Below are 26,833 nucleotides of genomic sequence, written 5' to 3'. Positions count from 1 at the left end.
TCTGCTCCAGAGCCGTCTTGCTGTTGTGGCACTTTTCCCTTCCTGATTTGTACCTCCTCTCTGCAGGAGGAAGGCCCCTGGGCACAAGGAGAGCCACACCTTGCTGCATGTCCCCTGTGGGGGATGTGCGTGTGCATGTGTGTGTGTGTACATTCAGACAATGAGCTCATTAACCTTTAAAGCTTCTCCCTACGTTTTCTAGGTGTAATGTAGACCATCTGAAGCTATGATGTTCTGTACACTGTGTGCCGTTTATCCAGGCCAGCCTACGCCACTCCAGCAGCCGTGGCTACTTAAGAGGCTTAGGAGCCAATTAGGGTGGAACGCAGGCTGACGCGCTCGTGTGATGGATAGCATGGTGTGTGTGCGTTACCGACTGTCCAAATGTGGCTTGATGTGTGAGTAAACACACAGGAGAAAAATCAATAGAGCGAATCTGAGATGTATGGAACAGATGCATGGATGGCAGAGATGCTCTCAGGTGAGCAAACAAGCACACACAAAGGCGCCCATTTCACACAGGACCGCGCCATTTAACATAAAGAGTTGGCTCCGCCACAGCCATTACAAAGGAATAATGGCCCGGACGAGCAAGCTAGCGCTTCCCCGTAGCTCCCTCTCCACCACGCTATTGTGGTGGACTCCCCAGGAAATGAATTGCTGCTATTCTGATGTCATAACTTGGCACTTTCATTGTTATGAGACGTGTGTGCGTGCGCACAAGCTAATGTCTCGTCATAATACGCCATGCATCATGCGCCGGCTGCTCTAACAGCTTGCCCTCGCTGCACCAGAATTAAAGCTGCAGTGTGGAACTCTTATGAAATATGTAGTTTTTAAATATTTGTCAAAACCGTCACCATGTTGTGACAGTATGACAATGGACAGATAATCTGTGAAAAGATGGCTCTCCCTCACATCCACCCAAGCTATTATTGCTGCTTGAAGAAACACAACGCTCATGACCAAAAACAACCAATCAGAGCCAGGAGGCGGGTCTTATCGCTGTCAATCATGTACAATGTGCTAAGGGGGGAGAAACAACTCACCGTTTAAGGAAAAGCGTTAGTGACCATGCTAACTAGCCTTAGCATTAACTACAGGCTCTGCTATCAGGGATGAGCAGCACATACATGAGAATGATTGATGAGCGCTAAGACTCTCCTCTAAGCTCAACTAAGCTCTCTTCCTAGCTTAGTTGTTTCTATTTAGCACTGGGAGAAGGCAGAGGAGCTTGATTTCTTTTCACAGGTTATCTGTCTCAATATGTAGAAAAATACTATTTTATAAAAGTTACATGCTGCAGCTTTAAACCCTGTGAGAACGCGAATGAGCTCCTGTATTTGGGTCCGCTCAGCCTCCGTCAGCGGCCATTTTTTTAGTGGATCCAGTTAGTCCTCACTCCGGCTGCAGGTGGAAGCTTGAACTGATGGTTTTAACGCAATTTTCAGTCGAGCATCTACACTGTGGATCCAAAACAGATGCAATTCAGCCAATTCATTACCAATGCACAGTGGATGCTATCAGAGTCAGTGAGCAGCCACTCAATGTTTATCAGAGCCAATTAAGACCAATCAAGCCCGCTAGACATCATAATGTCTGAAGACGGTGATGAGGCCAGAGTGTATAATGAGGCTTCAGTGGAGAGCGGCGCTAAATGGTCTCATGGTCACTGAGCTGTCCGTTAGATTTCCACGCTGCACTGCAAAAGTATTCACACCCCCAGAGGTTTTTCACATTTATGTCCCAAATTTAGTGAATTTTATTGGCATTTTATGTGACGCACCAAGATAAAGTAGTGGAGGATTTAGACATTTTTCAAAATAATTTAAAAAGTGTGGTATGCATTTATTATTCAATCTTTCACAGGGCTTTTTTTTCTTTTCTTGGAAAGTCTACCAGCTTTGCTTTTCTAGAGACTTGAAATTTTGCCTGGTCATCTTTGCAAAATAGCTCAGACTCACTCAGATTGGATGAGAGCATCTGTGCGTCAAGTCTCAGAGGTTTTGATTTGAATTTAGGTCGGGGCTTTGATTAAGCCATTCGAACACAAGAACATGCTTTAATCTCCATGTTTGGGGTTGTTGACCTGCTGGACAGTGAAACCTTAAAATCTTAAGACTTTTCTAGCAGGTATTCTTCCAGGATTGCCCTGCATTCAGCTAAATACAAGCTCACGCCTTTTAGATCTTTATTTGCCAAAACCTTCTTTCCACTTTATCATCATGTGCTGCCATTTGAATAAAAGTCCTGAAAATATGTGGTCGCAACATGACAAAGTACAAGAGGGTTCAAGAAGATGAAATATTTATCTACTTGTGACCTTCATGTGATATTATTGTTATCCAGCCCTCCTCTGTGCAGCTCTACTGCCAGGCGCATGGCTGCTATCATGCTCCATGTCTGAGCCAATTGTGCAGCTAAGGGAATTATTTCAGTACATTGCAGACGGCCATTGAACCAGTCAATGATGTGCGATTTCGCTTTTTTACCCCTCTCCCAACCCACACCCCGCTTCAGCACCCACATACAGTCTGGCCCCCAGGGCGAAAAGCGGCATGTTCATGTTTCCTCGCCTAGCGCTCTCCGTGGTGCCAGGCCGCCGCGTGGCCCAACCTACAGACTCCCAGAATTGGGGAAGCAGCTCAGCACACCGCATGTGGATATTTATTTTAAAACCGAAATAAAAACAAACAAAAATAAGAGAAGTTATGGCCACTGTGAGGCATAAATCTCCTGAAGATCTTGCAGTCTGAGGAATAATCAATTACAGTTTTAGTGAACTGCTCAGATCTACCAGAAAAATTATCAGTTTCCTGAGGTTCCCAGCTTCATGGAGTGTAAAATGTTGCACCAGTCGTCCGTCGACAGGTTGAAAAAAGGCTACTACAATTTTGCCTCACTTTGAAAAACGACATTTTGACTGTGATGTTTAAAAATATTGTAAATATTTCTTTAAAAAATATTTAAGAAAAAAAAAGAAAAAAAAGAAAAGGGGTAAAAATTAGAAAATTAACACAGGCTCCTGCAGTACGACACAAAGATTATAACTGCAGATAGAAAGTAAAGGAGCAAAAACTGGAGGTGTAAAAATTTTTGGTCATGAAAAATTGGACACTCAAACCACTTAGTCACTCTATCACAGTAGCACCGTTTTAAAACTACAGCAGGCTAAAAACAGCATATTTTCCTATGTAGGCTAAATATAGATTACAATTACACACTCACTTAAACTAATGAACAGTTGTTTGTAGAGGAATTATGTTATTTCTATACTGGTAAATTGTTTTCTATTGTAGTAAGTTCATAAAACGACACTTGTATTTATCTAAAACCTTTTATAATAATGAACTAACTGAAGTCCAATCACCAAATTATTCAATTATAATGAATATTTTTTAGTATTGGTATCGGTGAAATTAATCATACTTGGTATCAGATAGATCCCAGAATTCCCAGTATTACACTACCAACTGGAAAATGTGGTTTGTCAGAACAAAATCCTGAAACCTGATCCCTGTTCTGAAGTACAACATAAAAATTGTGCCTGTTGAACAAATAAATGCCAAATTACCAGTAGAATAATTATCAATGAGCGTAATTTTCTATGTGGCTTTCATAAATATATATGTGAAAGCATGAATGCACACTACAATTTGATCATGTTAAACATTTAGATTGCTGCAAAGTCAGTGATTCGATGTAATCGGCTGGGTTTCTTTACATAGAGTTTTCTTAGTTCTGCATTGTATTTCAACTAGAACCACGTTGGAATTTATTCAGTTTAATTGAAATGCGTGTTAAAACAAACATATGTTTGGATATAAATTGGGTCAGGTTTCCTTCTAAAGTGCCTTAATGTGACATCAGTTGTAAATTTTTCACCTAACAAATAAACCGAAGTGAATCAGGACATTTATAACCACAAAATGCCACCAACCGTTGATAAACAAGAGATTTCCACAATAACTAAGTGGAAATATGATGTTTCTGTCCTTTTGTTACAACTAACAAGTAATCCCACTCAAATGAAGCTGAAAATAACCATAACCTCACCCCAATGACCTGTTATTTTGGGGGTTTTTTACCTCCCGATCACAGCTGAATGGCCTGTCACTGAATTAGCCATCCACCTGTAATTATGTCGTATCATTATCATCCTCCCGTCTAGCCCATCCGGCTAATTTTGTTTGCCACATCACTAACACCGGCAGTTAGACACATTGGCAACATTTTTCTTTTCGTGATGTTTTTTTTTTTTCCCCTGCACTGCGACATCGCAGGACGTGATTGTGCAATCATCCCACTCCAGGGGAAATCAATGGCAGGTCCATTTTCTATTCCTGGCTACTAGAAATGGCCCTTTTTTTGCCAGGAGTAGAGAGAGAGAGAGGAGCCTGGGCGAGGTGGGGAGAGAGGAGGAGAGACTGTCCGATGCTGGTTGGCATGGTAACCTGGCCAGGTGAAAGGGAGCCTGGGAGAAGGAGGGGGGGAGGAAAAGAGGGAGGGAGTATACAGGGGGGTTGTCTCAGGGGAGTAACCTATCAGCAGCCAGCCTATCCCCCACAATCCCTTGCAGGCTTAAGCGTATCATCACTGCCCTCTGGGTTGCTGTGGAGGAACAGGGCTCTCCTCACCTCCACATAAGACACTTTGTACTGCGCAGCAAACATGCGCTGCATGCTCGGCTGTTTCTTCTTCACTTTCCAAACAGCCAAACTGCTGATGTGTCGCTCTGCAGCACAACACTGAAGGACATTCACTGCTCTCCATTTGTGTGTGTCAACATGAACACACATGTCCACAAGGATCCATGGGAACATAAACATTAAGTAACATTCAGTTAAAATATATATATACATATATATATACATATATGGTGATTTAGAAATTAAACTCATCACCAGGACTGTTGGTGTGGCGCTGTCAGCTCCTCCTGCATCACAGCTCTTCTTTTATTCGTCACCTTTTGCAATAATTCTGCAGCATATTAAAGAAATAAATCAGCACAACAATCACAGGGTCCAGCCGTTGCCTCAGGGCTGCCTCAGCTGCTCGTGCACACACAGAGCACACACATTCTGCTGAATTTACATGCACACACAAACCGCTTCCCAGAGGCCTCGCCATGTTCCACACACTCTGATTATTGAGTCTTTCTTTTCTGCTCTTCATGGACATTATTTTGGAGACATGTTCAGTCGACACCGTGGCCTTCTCAGTGATGCCAGGGTCACAATTTTAATCAAGATTGGAGAGTTTTGAGCAGCTACTTTTAGGAATTATAAAATAAAACCTTGGTTTTCTTCTACTAAGAATATATGTATTAAATACTTATATAAATATCCATTGGTGTGTCTTTGTTGAAATGCATTGACAGTATCTGCGTTTCCATTGTGCGCTTGTACTTGTGCAATTTCACGTTTGAAAAATAAATTTGCTTAGTGGAAACATGGCAATTAAAAAAAACTTTTATTTTTCAATAAAAGGTTTTTGCTCTGGAATGAGGTGGTTTTTCAGCTATATTTTGCAAAACTGCATTGGAAACACTTTTTTTCACATCTGCCCAAATCTGCCCTCTTCTAACTCTGATTAATGAAACCATGAATATCTCACCAGCTCATTAGAGCCTAAGACAACGACACAAGTTCATGTTTTCATCTTGTGGAAGATTTATGAACCGTTCTTAATATGCTTGCTGACCACAGTTAGCAATACTAGTCGATAACATGTTTCTATGTTTAGAAACACAGTATATAAAAATTTTTACAAATTTATTAGTGGCAACTGATTTAATGAGGCACAGATTATTACTGTTTTATAAATGTTGAACTGTGAGACTGGATATGTTCTAGTTGATATTTCTGACTTAGAATTAGAATTTTGGAGTTCTGCTTCTGCTACTTCCACTTTTCAGCTTCTATTTTTTTTTTTTCTACAATCTGATCGTCTCCTGTTATGTCAGACATTGGGACTGTACCTTAACAGACGGGATTTTCCCTTTTAATCCCCAAAGTGTTGAAACATGTGAAGTTCGCCCTCCACACATCCTCTACAGACCTAATGGCTGGAAACGTATCAGCCTCCCGTATCGCTGTCCCCATATTTTGTCACCTAGCAGAGTACACCACCCTGCCAGAGGTGTCAACAAATAACCGAGCCTTTTTTAGGGCGGGATCAAAGGAGCCGCGCGCTAAAACGAAAATGTTTACATAAAACCCAGGCAGCTCTTTCTTCCCCGGCGCTCGTCCCAAATGTGTCTCACGAAAAATTCATACTTGTCATGCAAAATAAATCAGCATTCGTTTCCGTAGCCGAGCCCCAAATGGCGGCAGAGTGAATAAGAGATGAGGCTTAAATGTTTGCAACCTCTTGCCTGACACTTTCCATCACATCATCGGAGTTATGCTTTGTGTGTTGGCGTGTGGGGGTGTATGTGAGGCCCAGACTGAATGTGTGTGTGAGCATACATGTGTGTGCGAAAGCGTCTGGGAGTACGGGCTTGTTATACACTCCGCTGTGGGTGTAATGAGCCATGCATGTCGTTATTGTGCGTTAAGTGTGGTGTCTTCAGAGGGTTGTTACAGCCTCCCTGCACCATTAAGGGGCCTCTGATACAAGATACGCAGCGGGGCCACACGCTTCCTTAAAGTCAGCATTAAAGCGAAACCTCATGTGTGCTTACAGCTCATTAACTATGCACAGGACTTTCAGAAAGTGAGCTGTTTCTGACTGCCTGCAAGTGAGAAAAAAAGGATTGTTTCTGTGCCTCATCAGCATATGGAACCAAAACCACCTGCAAGGGAGTTCTGACAGATACGCCTGTTTGTCTCCTCAGTTCCTGCCATGATCACATCCTACCCAAACACCACGCTGGCCACGCAGGGAGAGGAGAAGAGGATGAGCTGCACTGCCCACGGAGAAAAACCCATCATGGTGCGCTGGGAGAAAGAGGAACGCATCATCAACCCGGAGACCAGCCGCTACGTTGTTTCTGTTAAGGAGGTGGGCGATGAAGTCATCTCCACCCTGCAGGTAAGGACAGAGATGTTCGCAGGTGAAGAAATGATGCTAATATAATGATGGTAACACATGCAGGTATGCGTATAGATGGAGATGAAGCTACATGCAGAGAGATGTATGGATGGCTTTAACATCAAGAAAATTACTGGAAGAGAAGAAATCAACCAAACTTTCATGCATCTGAATGTTTTAAACCTAAAAACAAAAGTTTTTTGGATTTTTATATATATATATCTTACACTGAATAAATAATCTAATCACAGTTAAGCTTCCATGATTCATTTCTGGTTTTACGAATAGGGGGAGGGCGAAAAAGCCTTCTTTTGTTTTGTTTTCTTATAAAAAACTGTTTCTACACCATCCACCTCTCAGCTAATGTCCATCATAACGCCTCCTTCTACATCCACCAGATAATGCCTACAGTGAGGGAGGACTCAGGCTTCTTCTCCTGCCATGCCATCAACTCCTTTGGTGAAGACAGAGGAATCATTCAGCTCACAGTGCAAGGTAGAACTGACCCCCCAAAGTGCTCTGAGAACTTGTTCCAGTCAGATCCATAACTGAGGTGTTGCTTAGAGTAAACCGTGTTGGACGACTTCCTGCTTCACAGAGCCGCCGGATCCTCCCGAGGTGGAGATCAGAGAAGTGAAGGACAGAACCATTGCTCTGCGATGGACCATGGGGTTTGATGGCAACAGTCCCATCACGGGCTTCGACATCGAGAGCAAAAACAAATCAGGTGCAAAAACAGTCCCCAGAGTCATACGGTTCTGGGTCAGTGCTGGGATTTAACAGGACTTACTTTAATCTGGCCTCTGGCCGGCCTTCATTCACCCCAATAAAAACCTCCATGTTTCCCCGCTCAGCATCCTGGGACACGGCTCAGAAGACCAAAGACGTCTCGCCTCAGCTGAACCAGGCTACCATCATCGACCTCCATCCCTCTTCGACTTACAACATCCGCATGTTTGCCAAGAACCTCATCGGGAAGAGCGAGGCCAGCAACGAGCTCACCATCACCACAGATGAAGCAGGTGAGTCGGAACGGACAGCACCGATATGTAAAATCAACTTTTCAGTGTTATAATGTTATTCCCTCATCAAATATGCACCTGGGGTGTCGCCTTGATTCTTTCATGAATGTTTGAGAAATCCTTGAACCTTCTTTGGCGACCATTTGGGTTTGTAAAATGCTCAGGGGAGCCACGCAGCTGCAGTTTCCAGGCCAGAGTTTGTGCCTCCACCAAACCTCCACCTCTCAGCTCCTTCAAACTAGCAGCAGCACCAACTAGCAAACACACCCGGTGGAACCGGGGCTTATTTCTCAGTGCAATAATAAACATTTGTAAACACTTAATAGAGGAATTTTAAAGCTACTACTTGAAGGTGGAGCATCGGATGATGCAGGAGCTTCTTAAAGAGACTCAATTTCAATTACATTTTGCAAAGTCAAATTTAATTTAAGTCACATTTTATATACGGCATTTTGTAACAACTGAAGACGACAATTATTTGATTGATACTATGTGGCTGCAAAAGACATAATACTTTAAATAACTCATAGACTTGGTCTTTTTTATTAAACTGTAATATCAACTATAATCATACAAATAAATTAGGTTTCAGAAATGAGAAGGTGTTGTTAACCGAATTGAGAACATTTCCAACCCGGAGCCCTATTGGCTCCGTTGCATTATTGAACACACGCTGACCCGATGCTAAAAGCAGAACTTTTCAATTAGCAGCCTCAGTAGTAAATGTCACACCACGGTCAACAGACTGAGGCTGGACGTCTTTTTGCAAGTCATCCCCGTACTCCTTCATCTCACCCTCTGTGGGCGCTACGGGGCGCTTCTTCTCACCCCCAGGATGTACCAGCAACTCCGAGCGTCCCATCTGTTCACACACTCAGTCTTCATACTCTGTGTTTTCTTTTTTTTTTCCATATCTGAATGGTGTGGATGATGTGATGGCAGCTCCCGATGGACCTCCTCAAGACGTGCAGCTGGAAGCCCTCTCCTCTCAGAGCATCCGGGTCACATGGAGGGTAAGTCCCGACAATGTTTCTACCACATGCAACCCAGACGCAGAGACATGTCCCATCAACTTTTTGCAGAAACTATCAGAGAATTTGTTACGTCACTAAGGAAGAATGTTGGTGTATCCTTCTGTGAAGAGTTGTTTCAACTAAGATCCATTGGAGGGTTTTCCATCATGAATAACCTTTTTATAGTCACAGTAGTCAGAAATGACTAGAGAATTTGACCAGGACTTTTAACATTCTTCCTTTTTTCTGTTTAAACTATTCAGAGATGGATTTGCTGGTGTTCTTTGGGTATATTGAATATATACCCCTGAATATATATACATACGTATATATATATATACGTATATATATTCAAGGGTTCCAGTCGGAACCTTTGTATTTGTCCGTTTCTGATACTCTAAGTTAAAAACTTTACTCAAGTCCCACCACCAGTTTTAATTTTTTTTTTTCTTTCAAATGTGAGACAAGCTGTTAATCAACAGCAGGTTTTAGTTTTAAATGGTGTCTGGGGTCTTTTTGTAACCTCCAGGAGGAACTTTTGGTACAGGCCTTGAGTAACTTTTTGTACATTTTCTTTTTTTTTCTATTTGTGGATAATGGTTCTCACTATGGTTCACTGGAGTTTAAAATTTTTAAAATTGGTTTTGTAACTCGACTTGAAGTGGGCGAACACAGGCACTAGCTAGTTGTGCATGTTTGTTTTTTCTTCTAACAAATGTATCATGAAAATAAAACACAGCTGGGTGATGAACTACGGATTTCTTCTCCAGGATTTAAATAAATGCAAAGTTTTTAAAGTACACACAAGAAAATGCAGGGAAAATACTAGTTTGTGGGGATTTTGTTGTTGACGTCACATTGTGTGAAAAACAAGCTTTCAAATCACTTGTATGATTTGTGTGCCAGCCGCCCAAGAAGCACCTGCAGAACGGGGCGATCCGCGGCTACCAGGTAGGCTACCGGGAGTACAGCTCCGGTGGGAACTACCAGTTCAGCGTGATCAGCGTGGAGACGACTGGGGACAACGCAGAGAGCCTGGTCCTGGATAACCTGAAGAAGTTCACCCAGTACGGCGTGGTGGTCCAGGCCAGCAACAGCGCCGGGACCGGGCCGTCTTCCACTGAGGTGGCTGCTACCTCTCTGGAGGACGGTAGGAAAACATTTTCTTTTTAGACTTGGTAAATGAGGGCCATTGAACTGAAACGTTTTGTTCATTTAAAAAGTGGGATAGAATACAGTCCTTGTTTTAGGATACAGTTATTATACAACATTATCAATCAATCAATCAATCAAATTTTATTTGTATAGCACATTTCAGCAGCAAGACATTTCAAAGTGCTTTACATCATTACAAACACAGAATCACAATGCAATATAGAATCAATAATCAAAACAAAGCATTAAGTCAAGTTCCATCCATAAATTTGTAATTGATTACATTTCAAATACAATTCTAAACAGGTGGGTTTTTAGTTGAGATTTAAAAGAAGTCAGTGTTTCAGCTGTTTTACAGTTTTCTGGAAGTTTGTTCCAAATTTGTGGTGCATAGATGCTGAAAGCTGCTTCTCCTCGTTTGGTTCTGGTTCTGGGGATGCAGAGCAGGCCAGAACCAGAAGACCTGAGAAGTCTGGAAGGTTGATACAACAGCAGCAGATCTTTAATGTATTGTGGTGCTAATCCGTTCAGTGATTTATAAACTAACAACAGTATTTTAAAGTCTATTCTTTGAGCTACAGGGAGCCAGTATAGGGACTTTAAAACTGGTGTTATGTGATCTATCTTCCTGGTTTTAGTGAGAACGCGAGCAGCAGCATTCTGGATCAGCTGCAGCTGTTTAATTGATTTGTTGGACAGACCTGTGAAGACGCTGTTGCAATAATCAATGTGACTGAAGATGAACGCATGGATGAGTTTCTCTAGATCTGGCTGAGACATTAGTCCTTTAATCCTGGAAATGTTCTTCAGGTGATAGAAGGCCGACTTTGTAACTGTCTTTATGTGGCTCTGGAGGTTCAGGTCAGAGTCCATCACTACTCCCAGGTTTCGGGCCTGATCGCTGGTTTTCAGTTGTAATAACTGAAGCTGTGCATTGACTCTAGATCGTTCCTCTTTAGGTCCAAAAATAATAACTTCAGTTTTGTTTCTGTTCAACTGGAGAACGTTTTGGCACATCCACACATTTATCTGTTCTAAGCATCTGTTCAGTGATTGGATGGGCTCTGAGTCACCTGGTGACATCGTAATGTAGAGCTGTAAATATAAATGTCGAGCTGTAAATATAAATATTGAATAAAAGGGGTCCTAGGATTGAACCTTGGGGTACCCCACATGTGACCTTTGATGGTTGTCCTTTAGAAGACTGAAAACCTGTTGTCCTTAAAGCTCCGGCATGTAACTTTTACAAGAATAGACTTTTTACATATTTGTTAAAACAGTCACCATGTTGTGACGATGTAATATGAGACAGATAATCTGTGAAAATATCGAGCTCCTCAAACTTCTTCCTGAGCTACCTGTGCTGTCTGAAGAACCACTCTGCTCCCAACCAATCAGAGCCAGGAGGAGAGGTCTAAGCACTGTCAATCAACCTTGTGTACGCAAAATTCAGTATGGTAATGGCAGAGAAACAACTTACAACTCCAGGAAAATGGTTTATCTGCTGTGATCAGTGATCATGCTAACTAGCCTTAGCATTCAGGCTCCGTTGTGGGTTGCTAGTTGTAGAGTGGCAGAGAGAAAGGGGGTGGCTGGGAGCAGCGCATACAAGAGAGTTATTGACAGCGCTAAGACCCTCCTCCTGACTCTGATTGGTTGCTTCTGACAGAGCGGTGTATTTCTTTAGATGAGATTATCTGTTCATACAATGCTGTCACAACATAATGATAGTTTAACAAACATATAAAAAAAATTATATACCGCTGTCTTAAATCTTTCCAAAATAATTGATCTCCATGCTTGTCAAGAACTGGATATGATCAAAAAAAATTTTCAAACTTTTCCAGACTTTTTTAAACTATTAAAAGAAAAATCCTGGTTTGACATTTATTTGTTTAACACGGCTGATAAATGAAGGGCAGGAGGCTTTAATGTAAGGAGCATGTGTGAAGATCTGTCACCATCTAGTGGCAGTTAGAGGGTACTGCCATGCATTTCTGCCCTCTAGTGTCTAAAACAGGGGTGTCAAACTCCAGTCCTTGAGGGCCAGTGTCCTGCAACTTTTAGATGTGCCTCTGCTGCTCCACACATGAATAGAATAATTACAGTAGGTCATTAAGGCTCTGGAGAACTGATCTACACAAGGAGGAGGTAATTAAGCCATTTCACTGCAGTGTTTTGTACCTGTGGCACATCTAAAAACTGCAGGACACCGGAGGACTGGAGTCTGACACCCATGGTCTAACCTGTCCTCTTTCTCCTCGCTCAGTGCCGAGCCGTCCTCCTGAGAACGTCCAGGCCGTGGCCACATCTCCAGAGGTCATCTCCCTGTCCTGGCTGACTCCTCCCAAAGACGCCCTGAACGGCAACCTGCTGGGCTTCAGGGTCATCTACTGGGCCAACCTGCCTGATGGAGGTATACAGTCACACTTTGGTTTAAAAAAAACACACATACACACGGCACAGCTTTGAGAAAATATTTTTAAACTGTGAATAAAAGCTGCTTAATTTCTTGATCTAGTTGAACGGTGTGTCTGAGATGTCCTCTGCTGGATGTCAGACAGCATGGCATGGTGCTGTCACATGCTGCGTTTGTGCTGGTGGGATTGGTTGTGACAGTGTGATTACCTTTGGCCCCTGCACTGTCACATCATGTTTGCCCGCCTGGACAACAAGCCGGTTCTGACTTGACAGCCACAACCGGCTTGCATAGTAACAGTGGGGAAACACTTACATTATAATGCTTTTAGATGATTGGTTTGACTAACGCTAAATGCAAATGAAACTCAGTAACAAGACATTTGGTATACAGGGAACCCTCGTTTTTCGCGGGGGTTGTGTTCCGAAAAGAACCCGTGATTGGCGAAATCCATGAAGTAGTTACCTTTATTTTTTTACAGTTATTATACAGCATAATTAAATACTCTACATTGAAACCAAAGAAGCATTTTTTTAACAAATAGAACGCTTTCTTATAAATAACTACAGTAAAATAATCATTGTAATCATCAATAAGAAGTAGAACATAGTTATTGCTAGTTGTTGTCGTTCTTTTTTCTTCTGGGCAAAAATATTTGCCAAAATTTGCCAAGCTGTATGTTTAAATACCGCAGCGTTATTGGCACACAGGTAGAGAAGAAGCGCCGAGACTGTTTAGCCAATCAGGACGCAGAACACAATGCACTGTGAAAAAAAACTGCAAAAAAAACTCCGCGAGGCCGTGAAAGGTGAACTGCGTTGTAGCAAGGGTTCACTGTATTCTCTTTATGTACAACAATAAACAAAATTAGAACTAAGAAAACTCTGAAAAGGCTAATCTTAGTCACTTGCTTCCTCAATTGTTTTATTTGGTAGAGAATAAAATCACAGATATAACAGATATAACCAACTTATTGTATTTATCAGATGAGCTTCCTGGCCTCTGAAGATCGTCTGAAAGCATGTCTACTTTCAGATTGAGTAGAAGAAACAGTTTTGGAATCATTTTATGTTATCGGAAATACTATGCAAACCAGCTGAAATTAACTTTTGAAAGGCAAGGACACCATTGTATAAACATATAGCAGCAACATATAGTTTTAGGGTTTAGAGAAGAAGTGGTGGGTACCTGAAGTGACACTGAAAGACAGAAAGTAGCTGGAGAACAACAGAGACCTGACAGACATGTTGTTGGACCAATGGTGGTTAGCAATATTTGTGTATTCTTGATTTCTGGATCAGAATATAGTTTTGGCTGAGGCACAGAGTTTCTTACTGCTCTCTTTCACTCCTTCCTGTTTCTCCTTTGCCTCTTCAGAGCTCGGGGAGATCAGGAACGTCACAACCTCTAAGCCTTCACTGGAGCTGGACGGATTGGAGAAATACACCAACTACAGCATCCAGGTGTTGGCCTTCACCAGAGCAGGAGACGGTGTCCGCAGTGAGCAGATTTACACCCGCACCAAGGAGGATGGTAGGGAGACGAACACACCCTTTTAAAAGAAAAATAAATAAATAAGACGGCTGTCAGATGGCAGGTATCAGGATCTGTTGTCTTACAAATACACTAAAGTTTCATAAATCAATTGTGAGGCAACAGTTTCTTAATGTTTTATTCAACATATGAAATAAAACATTATTTCATATGAAATAATGTTGTGTGAGAAAGTTTCAAAAACTTCACTCACTTGTTTTGAATAAGGCGACTTGAGTCGGTTGATTCCTTATTAGGAACACAGAGGCAGGTAGTCCAAGTACAAACAGTGGCCGATTCCCAGCTGGAAATGGCAGTTTTCTAACTTTCATATCTTATTTCTGTACCTCAGAATGACATCAAACGAGATAAAACAGTTGTATTAGTTTCACTGATACGTAACGTAACCCATGGTAGGACATATTCAGTGAGTGTTCTAGCTACTCCATTGACATATATATTGTATATTATCAGTGAATATTTATAAGGTGTTTCATTATTAATATACATTGTCTGGACACTGTTTAGGTTAATATATACTCTTTTCTGTGCTGCTGGTGTATTAGAGCAGAGACAGACAAGCTGGCCAGTTATCTGCTGAAGTCCTGTCTGATCTCACGCGACTGGTTTGGGTCTTAAACTGGCACTTAGAAGAGCATTCATATCCTTTTGTAAGGAAAATTATATTTTTTCTAGTTCATCATATGTTTAACTGGGGTTTTAGATTTCCTATATTCAATTTCTGTGCACCTTTGACCTGATTATAGCTATTTTGTAACCAAATTCCATTTTTCTTTAAGAACTAGAACATAAAACGATACAAGAAGGGTGAAAGATGTTGTTTCTATGGCCTGCTTGCGTCTTAATTTAGCATTAGACTAGCTATCACTGCAGGTTGTAGAAAAATAGCCATCTGCATGTTCTGGAGAATATAGAACCTCCCTTTATCTCTGAGGTTGCCAAGATTTCCAGGTTTAGGGTATTCCATGACAGACAGAGGCTAAAAGCTCAAAAGGATGTAAAAGCAGCTCAAGTTAACGTCCCTGTTGTCTGCTGACAGTGAATGCTATCTCACAGCGTGAAAGAAATGCAGGCATGTCTCAACATGTTGCATGAAATAGTTTCCACTAATATAGCTTCTTACATCTCTCGACTACCTCTAACTTATTTTTAAGCGCTTCACTGACAGTGAAAAGACAAACTTTGTGTGATCTTTTCTCAATAGTAATTTCTGCAACAAAGACAGTTGTTGTCTCAGGGTTCTAGTAGCACTTAGTATGGTGCGTTCACTTATTGAAAAAAGACTACATATTTTCTTTTTTTTGGTTTCTAACCGGCCGGTCACTGATCAGGCCTCATTAAGCATCTCTACTATAGCCGATCTCCTTCTGCTTTCAGTTCCTGGTCCTCCAGCTGGTGTGAAAGCTGCAGCTGCATCCAACTCAGTGGTGTTTGTGTCCTGGCTTCCTCCTCTCAAAGTGAACGGCATCATCAGGAAATACACAGTTTTCTGCTCCAATCCACACCCTACGGTAAAACCGATTCCACCAACTTTCCTGTTCCGTCATTTCAATTTCAGTACTCAGCTTCTTCAAGACTGGTGAGCAAATGGGATTTGCAACAGGTTTAGCATGCTTTAAATGTTTCCTCCTGCAGGTGAGCAGTGAATTCGAAGCAGCTCCAGATGTTTTCTTCTACCGCATCCCTAACCTGAGCAGGAACCGACAGTACAGCATCTGGGTGGTGGCCGTCACTGCCGCAGGCCGCGGAAATGCCAGCGAGATCATCACTGTCAAACCCATGGCTGAAGGTCAGTACCAAACACATGCACATTTCTTTATCAAAGCCCACAGTTAAATTCAAAGATGATCCATTATGGCAGACTGATGTGGATGGAAATAGAAATCTCCTTTCCTTTTCTTCAGTTTAATGCAAATAAGCCTGCATTCATGTACATGCTTGAGTGAGAGCTGATAAGCTGATTGCACTTGCTGATAGTTCCTGTGTTGTCTGGAGTCGGAACCCACAGCTCCTATCAGAACGTCCGCATTCTGCCTGATCAATGTTGCCTCCACTGTTAACACACTGAGCCTTGACTCGGTTGGCTGAAGGGTGACAAAACACGAACGGTGCTAACCCAGGAGGGTGCTGTGATGTCACAAGTCTGCGTGTTTGTGTTTGCAGCTCCGGCTCGAATCCTGACCTTCAACAGGACAGTCACGACTCCCTGGATGAGGGACATTGTGCTCCCCTGTAAGGCAGTCGGTGATCCGTCCCCAACCATCAAGTGGCTGAAGGAGATGTGAGTGCGGTACAAATAACAAAAGAAAAAAAACTATTTCAGGTTTTAATGCATTGTACCTTGCAAAAGCATTCATGTTCCTAGAACTTTTCATGTTTGTGATGTTTAAACAACTCACTTCAATGTGAGCAACAGGGACTTAACCTGTGCTTTAAGGGTAAAAATTTCACAACCATTTCTATTCAGAGGTACTACCTCTAAAGAACTTTGTGATGAAGATAAAAACAAGGTTAGATGTTATATTGTCTGAAAATGTATCAGTTATGGAAAAAATACAACTCTACCAAGAGATGGCCGCCAAACTAAGTTAACAAGTTGAGCAATGTGACAAAAAAATAACTGGACAGTCCATCTCCGTTGCCAAACATGGCAATGGCTTCTGTCAGACTGTAATGTCTGAATGACTGAAAGTTGTGTTTTTGGGGTCTTCTGCTCTAGGTAAAGCTCTATACAACTACAGGACAATTACCATTCTACAGTGTCTTGGACTGTAGACGTCCAAGACACTGGTTTGTAGTTGGTGAATACATTTAATGTTGATATTTTCTGAAATCAGAATATTAAATGTGAATATCTGTCTGCGTTCCAGCAATGGAACCCCTGCTCCTGTTGTGATAGACAGCCGGCGGAGTGTCCATGGAAATGGCAGCCTTGTTATTCGCACAGTGAAAGCGGAGGATTCTGGGAATTACACTTGTGTGGCCAGCAATAGCTTTGGTTCAGACAAGATCGTCCTCAACCTGCAAGTTCAAGGTGAGCTTCACTACCGGAGCCGAAAGATTGATGGATCACTTGTCTGAAAACATCCATGTAAGTCTGACTGTGTTAGTGATTTTATTTCTCAAATAAATCCTTGTGGTTCCTCTAGTTCCACCTGACCAGCCTCGCCTCACCGTCACCAAGACAACCACAACCTCAATCACCCTCTCTTGGATCCCAGGAGACAACGGCGGCAGCTCCATTCGAGGTCAGACGCGGTTCAGCGTTTCTGTTTCGTAGAACTGAGCTCGACGGCTGACTGTTGTTCCCACCCGACTCTTTTCAGGCTACATCCTGCAGTACTCAGAGGATAACAGCGAACAGTGGGGTAACTTCGCCATCAGTCCCAGTGAGCGCTCCTATCGGCTGGAAAACCTCAAGTGTGGTACCTGGTACAAGTTCACTCTCACGGCCCAGAACGCAGTTGGTCCTGGTCGCATCAGTGAAATCATAGAAGCAAAAACCCACGGCAAAGGTACCTGCTTTGTTTTATTTCCCATACTTTAGCAGGCATCTGCTTTGCCGCTGACTGTGATTGAGACCTATTGTCCTCCAAACTGGTTACAGCTGCCCTTCTCAAGTATGATTCTGATAGCTTCTTTCTGATAAAATGTTGCTGCAGTCTCTGACAGAGTGTTGAACTGAGATCCATTCATAGCAAGACAACCTCTTACCTAACCTAAGATAGATGCAGCTTTATTGGCAGTTTTTAGAGATATATTTGATGAAACACTTCACTAAACTATGCCCCTTCTGACCATTTTTGGAGTTTATTTAAGTGCTATGCTAACATTAGCATGCTAACTCCCTGTATGATTCATTAGAAATGCAGCTTGTACTATATTTAAAACCTAAAGAAAAAGTGGTCAGCACTTTACTGAGTGAACTTTCAGTTCTTGATCTTTCAACAACCTTCTACCAAACAAGTTAGTGACAATAGATCCTTGTTGAGAACAGAAGCAACATTTTTTTTCTCTCTTTGTTCGTTGTGTTTGAAAAAGAGCCTCAATACGCTAAGGAACAGGAGCTTTTCACCAGCATCAACGCCACTCGGGTCAAGCTCAACCTCAACGGCTGGAATAACGGCGGGTGTCCGATCACCTCCTTCACCCTGGAGTACCGGGCCGTCGATGCGCCCACCTGGACCACTGCGCAGCGCACGTCTCTTACGAAGAGCTACATTCTGTACGACCTGCAGGAGGCCACCTGGTATGAGCTGCAGATGAAAGTTTCCAACAGTGCCGGCTACGCTGAGAAGAGAGTCAAGTTTGCAACGCTCAGCTACGATGGCAGTACGTCGTTTTCGGTGTTTGCAAAAAAAAAAAAGGGGGGGGGAGTCTTTGAAATTACATTATTTTTTAAATTACCTGTCCACAGGTACTATCGCCCCTTTGGTGAAAGCGCCCAATGTGAGCGAGGATACGTCTGGGGGAGGCGAAGGTTTGAAGATGATGGTGACCATTTCCTGCGTGTTGGTGGGGATCGTTGTAATCTTCATTGGGCTGCTGGTGCTGAGGAGGAGGAGGAGGGAGCAGAGGCTCAAGAGGCTGAGAGGTGAGATAAACTATTGCTCAACACTCTCACTGCTCGTTTGTTTGCTACAGTTTCAAACACATAAAATACAATTCTTCTTATTTTACAGATGCGAAAAGTTTGGCTGAAATGCTCATGAGGTAAGTGTTAAACATCATTGTCTTTAGATGAAATACAGCTGAAATAAGATGTTTCCATGCACAGTACAGAAAGACGTAACTATTCTGTCTCACGCTGATGTTAGACTAAAAATTTTTTGTACTAAGTCGGGCAGAATTGACAGAATTATTTCCATTTCCGAAACGCCAATTTCAAGATGTTAAATTAGGAAGTAAAATTTCTTTTAAATCATATTTGATATACTTGACATTTTCATCACAATTGAAGGTAACACAGTTACTTGATTGTGCTATGACATGGCACAACCTGCAAACACTACAAGCGGTGTCTTTCTTTTGAGAACAAAATAATATGCTCTTCAGATATTACCGTTTTTATGTTCCTCAGTAAAAACACACGTCCGGCAGAACCAATTAACAAACAGCAACAGACGCTGCGTATGCACATCGACATCCCCAGAGCCCAACTCCTCATTGAGGAGAGGGACACCATGGAGACTGTTGGTAAGCGTCACAGGACAGTGAACACAAAGCTCCAGACTGCTGGTGTTTTGGCCCTGATCTCATGTTTTTTGTCCGACAGACGACAGATCCACTGTGTTGCTGACGGATAACGACTTCGGAGAGACACAGAAGCAAAAGTCGTCCACGGTCACCCATACTGTCCACTACCAGTCCCTCTCCCAAGCCACTGGTCCACTGGTAGATGTATCAGATGCTAGGCCAGGAACCAGTAAGTCCAGTACGGAATCTTTTTCTTTAACATCATTACACATAAACGCTGCAGGCTTTGTTGTTTTGCGCTGTAACTTTTCCTCTTTGTTCTTTTGAATTTGTGTTTTGTTGTCCGACATTTGCTAGGTACTTAGGTTAGGGTAATACTTTTACTCAAATATTTGTTTTATATTCTTCTCTTCAGGTTTATTGTTTGAAATCTAGTTTCTTTGAATGTGAATAGAAGGAGTTTAGTGAAGTATCTCAGAAGAGGGACTGATTCGGAGAAAACCTTTTGTCATTTTATCGTCTTTCTCCCATGGAAGACATTTAATCATCCTTTATAAAATAAATTCTTATCTTAAAAAAGGAGTTCATACACCCTTACTATGGAAAAAGAGCAGGAATTTCCTCACCGAGGAAACAATCTACACCAACCTGCAGCTTTAGTCGCTCTTTCAGCTTTCCACAATTACTCTTAATAACTATGGAAAAAAGGTAAAGAACCACCTAATGTTTGAATATGGATAAATACAGACAAATGCAGGCTTCAGCAGTTTCATTTTTCTTTATTGAATAATAATACCAAATTTCAACAGTAGAATGACACAAAAAGAACCTGTGGTATATTTTTATACCCAGTTTTATTGTCGTTAGGTTGGAAACTATGTGCTTTTTCTTTGCAGAATATTTCACATGCCATATATTATTATTTATATATTAACATTTATTTACTCTCTTTTTGCAAGCTTACTTTTTTATTATCATTTGAAAACCACAACAGTGGAAATAAAATTGCAGTTGATTAAATATGACAAACTTCCTGGATTACTAATCAAAAATGATGTCTTTGATTCAAACGGTGACTTAATATTTGTGGCTCTCAATGAGTTTTATTTCACTGGACTGAAGGTAAAAATGGCTCTTTGCATTGTCAAGGTTACAGAACCTTGATCAAAACCTTAAGCGAGGCTCTCAGAAGAAATGTCTCAGCTAGGACGTAATTTGATTTGCAGGCAGAGCAAATGCAGATGATTTCTGTAAGAGAGCTGGGATAGTTAGATCAACCACCTGAGGGCACAAGTGGTCAGTTCAAGTAAACAAGTGTTATCACTGTTGCCAGGTGTCCAACGGTCAGCAAAAACTGTGAGTAACACACAGTTTGACTTTCCTGCTCTTGTACTACCTTTTGTTTTGTTATTTTAACACTTAAAGGTACCTGGATAATTGTTTTCTTTACCTGCCTGCCTGTCTTTAACAAGAGACTGTCCATGTTTTTTTGCTAAACATGGACGGATACACTGTGTTTGCTCTCCTCCAGCAGTGTGATATGTTATTTTACAATGTACACCAGCTGTCCTTCATTGTTTGTTGAATTTTAACCTCTTCTGTAAGCTGCATGTTGGGGAAAAAATCTAACACACTTACAACATAGTAGTGTTGGAGTTTATAAGTTCCTTATGCTTTGGTTTTTAACCACCACATTTTATGTTCTTCTGAGATGAACAAAGACATGATAATCGACCGGCCCCTAATTTACACTAGAAACAAAAAATACTTGGTAAGCTGCTGCAATTTATTAAATTGAAACACTTCAAAAGCAACATACAAAATCCCCAGCCATGACAGGAGCTGATGTTTAACAAACAGAACTTAATTTCTTCATATTTAATCCCACATAAACATGAATCAACATAAATGCCAAAATAAAAAAACAGTGTGATGGTTTGACATACCTATAAGAAAATTGAATTGGTTATTTAGTTTCTTAAGATTGTCACCATCCTAAAGTAATAACCCAAGTCTTTTTCTCGTTGCCAAATGTAATTGTTTTGGGTTTTTTGTTTTTTTGCTTAAGTCACCTTTTGGCAACAACAATGGGGTGATTTCTTTCTTCTTTTGTCAATACCACTTTTTGCTAAAAATGACTTAGGCCATTATTTTAGGAAGGTGATGAAGTCCTAACTCAGACTCTGTATGAAGCTCGGCTCTGCTCCTTATCCTTAGACCCGACTGCCCGCCGTACAGCCAAAGCCGGCCCAGCTGCCCGCAACCGCTACGCCAGCCAGTGGACTTTGAACCGCCCCCACCCCCCTGTCTCCTCCCACACTCTCAGCACTGACTGGCGGCTGCCAACACCCAGGGTTGCAGGTTCTGTTGACAAGGAGAGCGACAGCTACAGCGTTAGCCCATCTCAGGACACAGGTGAGCTTCAAGTTGACTGCTAGAGCTGTTTTCTAACATCAAACGTGTACCGTCGACCCCATCTGTTACTAAGCTCTTAGGTTCCTTGTTCTGCCACTAACTCTCGGCACTAATCCTTCCACTAACTCCACGCCATGTCTAGACCGAGCGCGGAGCAGCATGGTGTCTACAGAGAGCGCCTCTTCCACCTACGAGGAGCTGGCCCGGGCCTACGAGCACGCCAAGATGGAGGAGCAGCTGCGCCACGCCAAATTCACCATCACCGAGTGCTTCATCTCCGACACTTCCTCGGAGCAAATGACGGCCGGCACCAACGACTACACCGACAGCCTGACGTCCAGCACGCCGTCCGAGTCGGGCATCTGCCGCTTCACTGCTTCCCCGCCCAAGCCTCAGGACGTCAGCCGGGTCATGAACATGGCCGTGCCCAAGGCCCACAGACCGGGTGAGGCCACGGCGGTCCACTTAGCGCAGCCTGAAAGGCCGCAGTGTGTTGAGCCTTCCTTACAGCTTAATAACCTCTACACATGTTCTACTAACATTAACTTTAATGGATCTTGCCGTTTATGGATTTAGAAAGTATCGGAGTAATTCTTCTCTAGTGCATCGCAGAATGCAGTTGTGGTTAATTTCTTAATGAGTCGTTATTAAGTAAGTTTTTAGGATTCAAACTTGTCTTTTTACAGGGACAGTGCTTTCTAAAACCAACTTTTTTTAACTTTACATCATGTTATAATGTTATACCCTCATCAAAATCATACCTGGAGTGTTGCCTTGATTCTATCACGCATGTTTGATAAATCCTTGAATCTCCCGTGGCAACGATTCAGGTTTGTAAAATACTCTTTGGAGCCAAGCACCCCCTGTCCCACTCAGCTCCTCCAGACTAGCCAGCAGCAATTAGCAAACACCTGGTGGAGCTGCAGACCTCATTATATGAGCTCCTTCTCAGTGAGTCGCTGGCAGAAAGGTTGTTAAAGGGTTAATAGATGACTGTCAAGCACTCTCGTGTATGCATTGGTAAGAAACATCTGTCTTTTCATCTCTTAGGAAAATTAGTATTAAGGAAACATTGGAGGCAAAATCAAATCAGAGACAGATGCCCCCAAACGTTTGTTTCAAGGATTTTCTTGAACAAGAGGAAGACAAGAGTTCATGTCTAACTAACACAGGAAATGCTCTCACTTATTAGGTTTATACTTATTATATTTGGGACAAGTCTTTGTCTCATTATGGAAAATGAACCAGTTGCACTTCAATTGTCTGTATTTTTATTATTCTAAAACCATACTGCTCTGGAAATATAAATAAAAGGGACTCAAGCACACAACAAGAACACAATGATGCAAAATGATTAAGAAAACAAATCAAGTGAGTAAATGAATATACAAGTAGAAAAGTATGAAACTAAACACTAGATGATTAAAACAAAAATAATAATGCTATGATTATAACATGATGATGTTTTTACAACGTCATTCTAAGCTAACTGTGCTTTCTCTGTGTTGTCCTGCAGGAGGCGAGCTGGTTCACCTTCCTCCATACCTGCGCATGGACTTCCTGTTAAACCGGGGCATGACCTGCTCAGGCTCCTCCAGGGGGACAGCAGGCAGCGAGAGAGCCGCCATGGGCCAGACCTGCCTGGAGCCCCAGAAAAGCCGCTCGCTAAAGCGGCCGTCTCGCATGGCGCCGCCCACGCCCACGGAGGCCCCTCAGGCCAGCAGGGACCCGGCGGCCCAGTGGCAGCCCGGCTCGGCGGCCACGCTCCCCCACAGGGAGGGCTCGGAGCTGGCCCAGGCTGCCAAGCTCAGCACCTCACAGGAGTCCCTGCTGGACTCCAGAGGACATCTGAAACAGAGCAGCAACCCCTACGCAAAGTCCTACACGCTGGTATAACAGCAGGGGCGCCTGGAGCGGGACTAGAACTCACTAACACTGGACTTAACACTCAAGTGCAGTAAACTGACTCTCACCACGCAGTTCTGTATATACGTGCCCTCCCTTCATGGCTGGGGGGGGGGCCACTTTTACTAATCTCCTTTTATTGATTTTAGAGTTTTCTTTTACAGTTTATTTGTATTTTTATTATTTTTTGCTTTTGTTTCACCTTGGGAGGAAAAATTCACTCATCTGGAACGACTCCAGGAGGAACTTTGCCAAACTAATTGAGCAACAAGGGAGCATTATTTATTCTTGGTAATTCTTTATTATTAATCAGTGATTATTCATTGTTAATTGCCAGCTATTAACGATCATTAATTACCAAGTACAAACTGATAATCTATCGTCAGCATTTCTGCTCTATGTTTTTATAACATCCAAGACATTGTTCATTCCTCTTTTTTTTTTTTTAAGTTTCCTGCAGTGGAAGATGACGATTTGGAGTCATTTTTTTCCTACGGGACGTTTTTGCCCCCCCCCGAGACAGCAAACAAAACCTCGGAGGGAACAGGGGCGGCGGAGGGGAGACCTTGGAATGAAAAGCAATTGACACCAGTCCAAACTTTTCAGCTGCTCTCAAATTGTTACTTTTTTTGAAGAGAAAAGAAAAGAAAAAAAAAATCTATTTCCTATGGATGCATGGGGACTGACCAACTAAGACAATGATTACGGCTGTGGCTGGGTTGTCCAGTCAGGCGTTTTGTCACACTATGAAATGATCCAATGTGAAGATTTATTATTCTTATTACTATAAATATATATATAAAAAGAGAAATCACTTTTATTTGTGGATATTACAGGGAAGAATTTGATTTGGTTAATAAAGTCCTTAGTCATGTTTGCACATATCTTGTTTTAATTAGGAAATGGAGTCTCTGTTAATCTTTCTCTGTGTCCCATTCTTGATGGTGCAATATGATAAAAAGATAAGACAAGTATATGAAAACTATTGATCTATACTGTACTGTAATGATGAGAAATAACTATGTTGTGAGTATAAATACAGGGCTGGACGCTCTCCGGCTCATGTCTTCAGGTGTAGTTTGCCACTGCTTGTTTGCCTGGGTGGTAAATGATGTTAGCTAGAACAGGGAGGCTTTAGAGAACTGAGGGTTTGCACTTCAAGTGTGTCCAGATAGATCCCCCCCCTTGACCTACGACCCCCTCCCTCTCCTTACAGTGCACTAGGTAGAGTCGTCGTGGCTCTCTCTCCTCTCAGTAGATTTACTGTTGCTGCGTTGGCAGCGATGCTCCTCGACAGGGAAGATAAGACATGTGAGACAATCCAGCAGAAATCCCCAACGTCAAACCAAACTTCTAATGTCTATGGGAAAAAATAAATAAATGAAAATAAAGATAAGAAAAAAATATGAATAATGTGGATATACATAAACTGTTTTTAATTCCTGTCTGCCCTGACCCACTTCTGTTTTTGTTTTTTTGTTTTTGAGTTAGTCTGAAGGGACGAGAGTTTGATACAAAACGCTGTGAGGTCATGCTGTCGTTTTCTACGATTAGTTTCTATTATTAACTGTCTTCATTCTGATTATACATTTTAACAAAATACAAAAAAAAATGTCACTTTTTTTTTATTTTTAACATTGGTGTTCACCATGGTGGCACTGGAATAAAGAGAAACTAACACAAAGGTTCAAATTTGACTAATAAAATGGCTGTTCCCCAAAGTGTCCCGTGTAGGTTTGACATGACACCCCATGAAACTACAAGACACAGAGCAGAAACTAAACATTTACACTTCATAAGAAAACACATCTCCATTATTTCCTTCCTCTCAGGCATTAAAGTGAATGAAGATGCTTTGTATTTTAGTTCAAACATGATTATCACAATCATTCCTATTTGCTAAATGCCGGAATAATAGTAAACAAATATTCTCTTCAAATTCAGAAGTTTATATACATGTCCTCAATATTTATCAAAATTGTCTTTTAAACTTTGTGACTGGAGTCAAACAAATTGGGTTTCCTTCCACAATAGTTTCCTGGAACTTTGGCCCATTCCTCTGAACAGAGCTGGTGTAAACCAGTCGAGTGTTGAGACCTTCTTGGTTGAACACATTTCACATTTTAAGCTCAGCCCATTAACTTTCTGAAAGACCAAAATAGGGGTTTTGTGATGGTCACTCCAAAACATTGACTTTGTTGTCCTAAAACTACTTTGTAACCAATTTCGTGGTATGTTTAGGGTCATTGCTCATTTGGAAGATCCATTTGTGCCCAAGCTTTAACTTCCTGCTTGATGCATTGAGATGTTGCTTGCTTCAGTATTACCAAATGATGTTCTTTCACCAATTCCACCAGCAGCAAAAAACACACACACACACACACACAACATGATGCTGCCAACCCTGTATTTCATATTTCTGATGTTTTAAGTTTTGAAGGTCCACCTTTTCCTCCAGGTGTAACAAACTGTTATTATGGAGAAACGACTTCAGTTTCACCAGACCACAGGTCACATCTTTAAAAAAAGTCTTTGTGTATTTGCAAACATCACTAGATTTAATTACCAGTGTTTTAAAGGCAAGGTTTTAACAATTAGAAATCATTTTTCTTTTCTAAAGCTAATCTGAAGGGTCTAAAACAAGCCAAGTTGAGTCTGATATAATGTGAGGCAGTGAGGAATATACTTTTTTTCATTTAGTGTGTAAATATGTGGTTTCATCTGTAGTTTTGGAAATGAAGCTACAGGTGGTTACCTGAAACCCTGCTGGCTGAAAGTGTTTTGACAAAAACCTGAAGATATCTCACCTGCTGGTTGCTAAATATTGTCCTCCAGTCCTGTAGATGGCGCTGTTGTTCAATAATCGAGCTGCCCAAGCTTTGTGTGTGGTCACATAAACCAGACACATTTTATAAATAATTAGCTATTTACAATGATAAGAGAAAAAATTCAACCATTCTTGTCATGCTTAATAGTGATGCAACTGCTATTATTCATATCTATACTGCTGTACATATGCTGAGTTGGAAACCAACATTCTGATGCTAAGAATTAGCATCAATGCTAATGTAAGCTACAATACACCAAAAAGCATGTGGAGAATCACAAGCATGTTGACA

The 26,833-nt window shown here is 41.8% G+C and overlaps 1 protein-coding gene across 4 annotated transcripts in view; it reads left to right on the top strand.

Moving 5' to 3' along the window:
• The window catches only part of dscama (Down syndrome cell adhesion molecule a), a 102,029-nt gene extending 76,594 nt beyond the window's left edge, over window positions 1–25,435 (top strand). Inside the window, exons 12-34 of one of the 4 annotated variants that reach the window (XR_003597346.1) lie at window positions 6,839–7,035; window positions 7,434–7,530; window positions 7,634–7,762; window positions 7,890–8,057; window positions 9,000–9,070; window positions 9,977–10,220; window positions 12,495–12,641; window positions 14,022–14,177; window positions 15,576–15,709; window positions 15,834–15,987; window positions 16,362–16,479; window positions 17,069–17,232; window positions 17,348–17,446; window positions 17,525–17,713; window positions 18,240–18,530; window positions 18,616–18,792; window positions 18,881–18,911; window positions 19,279–19,394; window positions 19,474–19,632; window positions 21,612–21,809; window positions 21,952–22,254; window positions 23,326–24,005; window positions 24,165–25,435. Coding sequence is in view for 3 of the 4 variants with exons in the window: in XM_028032126.1 (XP_027887927.1) it covers window positions 6,839–7,035; window positions 7,434–7,530; window positions 7,634–7,762; window positions 7,890–8,057; window positions 9,000–9,070; window positions 9,977–10,220; window positions 12,495–12,641; window positions 14,022–14,177; window positions 15,576–15,709; window positions 15,834–15,987; window positions 16,362–16,479; window positions 17,069–17,232; window positions 17,348–17,446; window positions 17,525–17,713; window positions 18,240–18,530; window positions 18,616–18,792; window positions 18,881–18,911; window positions 19,279–19,394; window positions 19,474–19,632; window positions 21,612–21,809; window positions 21,952–22,254; window positions 23,326–23,705 (3,722 nt within the window). In the remaining variant the exon portion in view is untranslated. Of the gene's footprint in view, window positions 1–6,838; window positions 7,036–7,433; window positions 7,531–7,633; window positions 7,763–7,889; window positions 8,058–8,999; window positions 9,071–9,976; window positions 10,221–12,494; window positions 12,642–14,021; window positions 14,178–15,575; window positions 15,710–15,833; window positions 15,988–16,361; window positions 16,480–17,068; window positions 17,233–17,347; window positions 17,447–17,524; window positions 17,714–18,239; window positions 18,531–18,615; window positions 18,793–18,880; window positions 18,912–19,278; window positions 19,395–19,473; window positions 19,633–21,611; window positions 21,810–21,951; window positions 22,255–23,325 lie in introns of all 4 variants that reach the window. The other 3 variants (XM_028032128.1, XM_028032126.1, XM_028032129.1) reach the window with 3 other exon arrangements.
• The last annotated feature ends 1,398 nt before the right edge of the window (window positions 25,436–26,833 follow it).

The sequence above is a fragment of the Xiphophorus couchianus genome, chromosome 11 (genome assembly GCF_001444195.1).
Source record: "Xiphophorus couchianus chromosome 11, X_couchianus-1.0, whole genome shotgun sequence".
Lineage (NCBI taxonomy): Eukaryota > Metazoa > Chordata > Actinopteri > Cyprinodontiformes > Poeciliidae > Xiphophorus > Xiphophorus couchianus.
The sequence above is the reverse complement of the archived record's forward strand: the minus strand, read 5'-3'. Positions and strand labels throughout refer to the sequence as shown.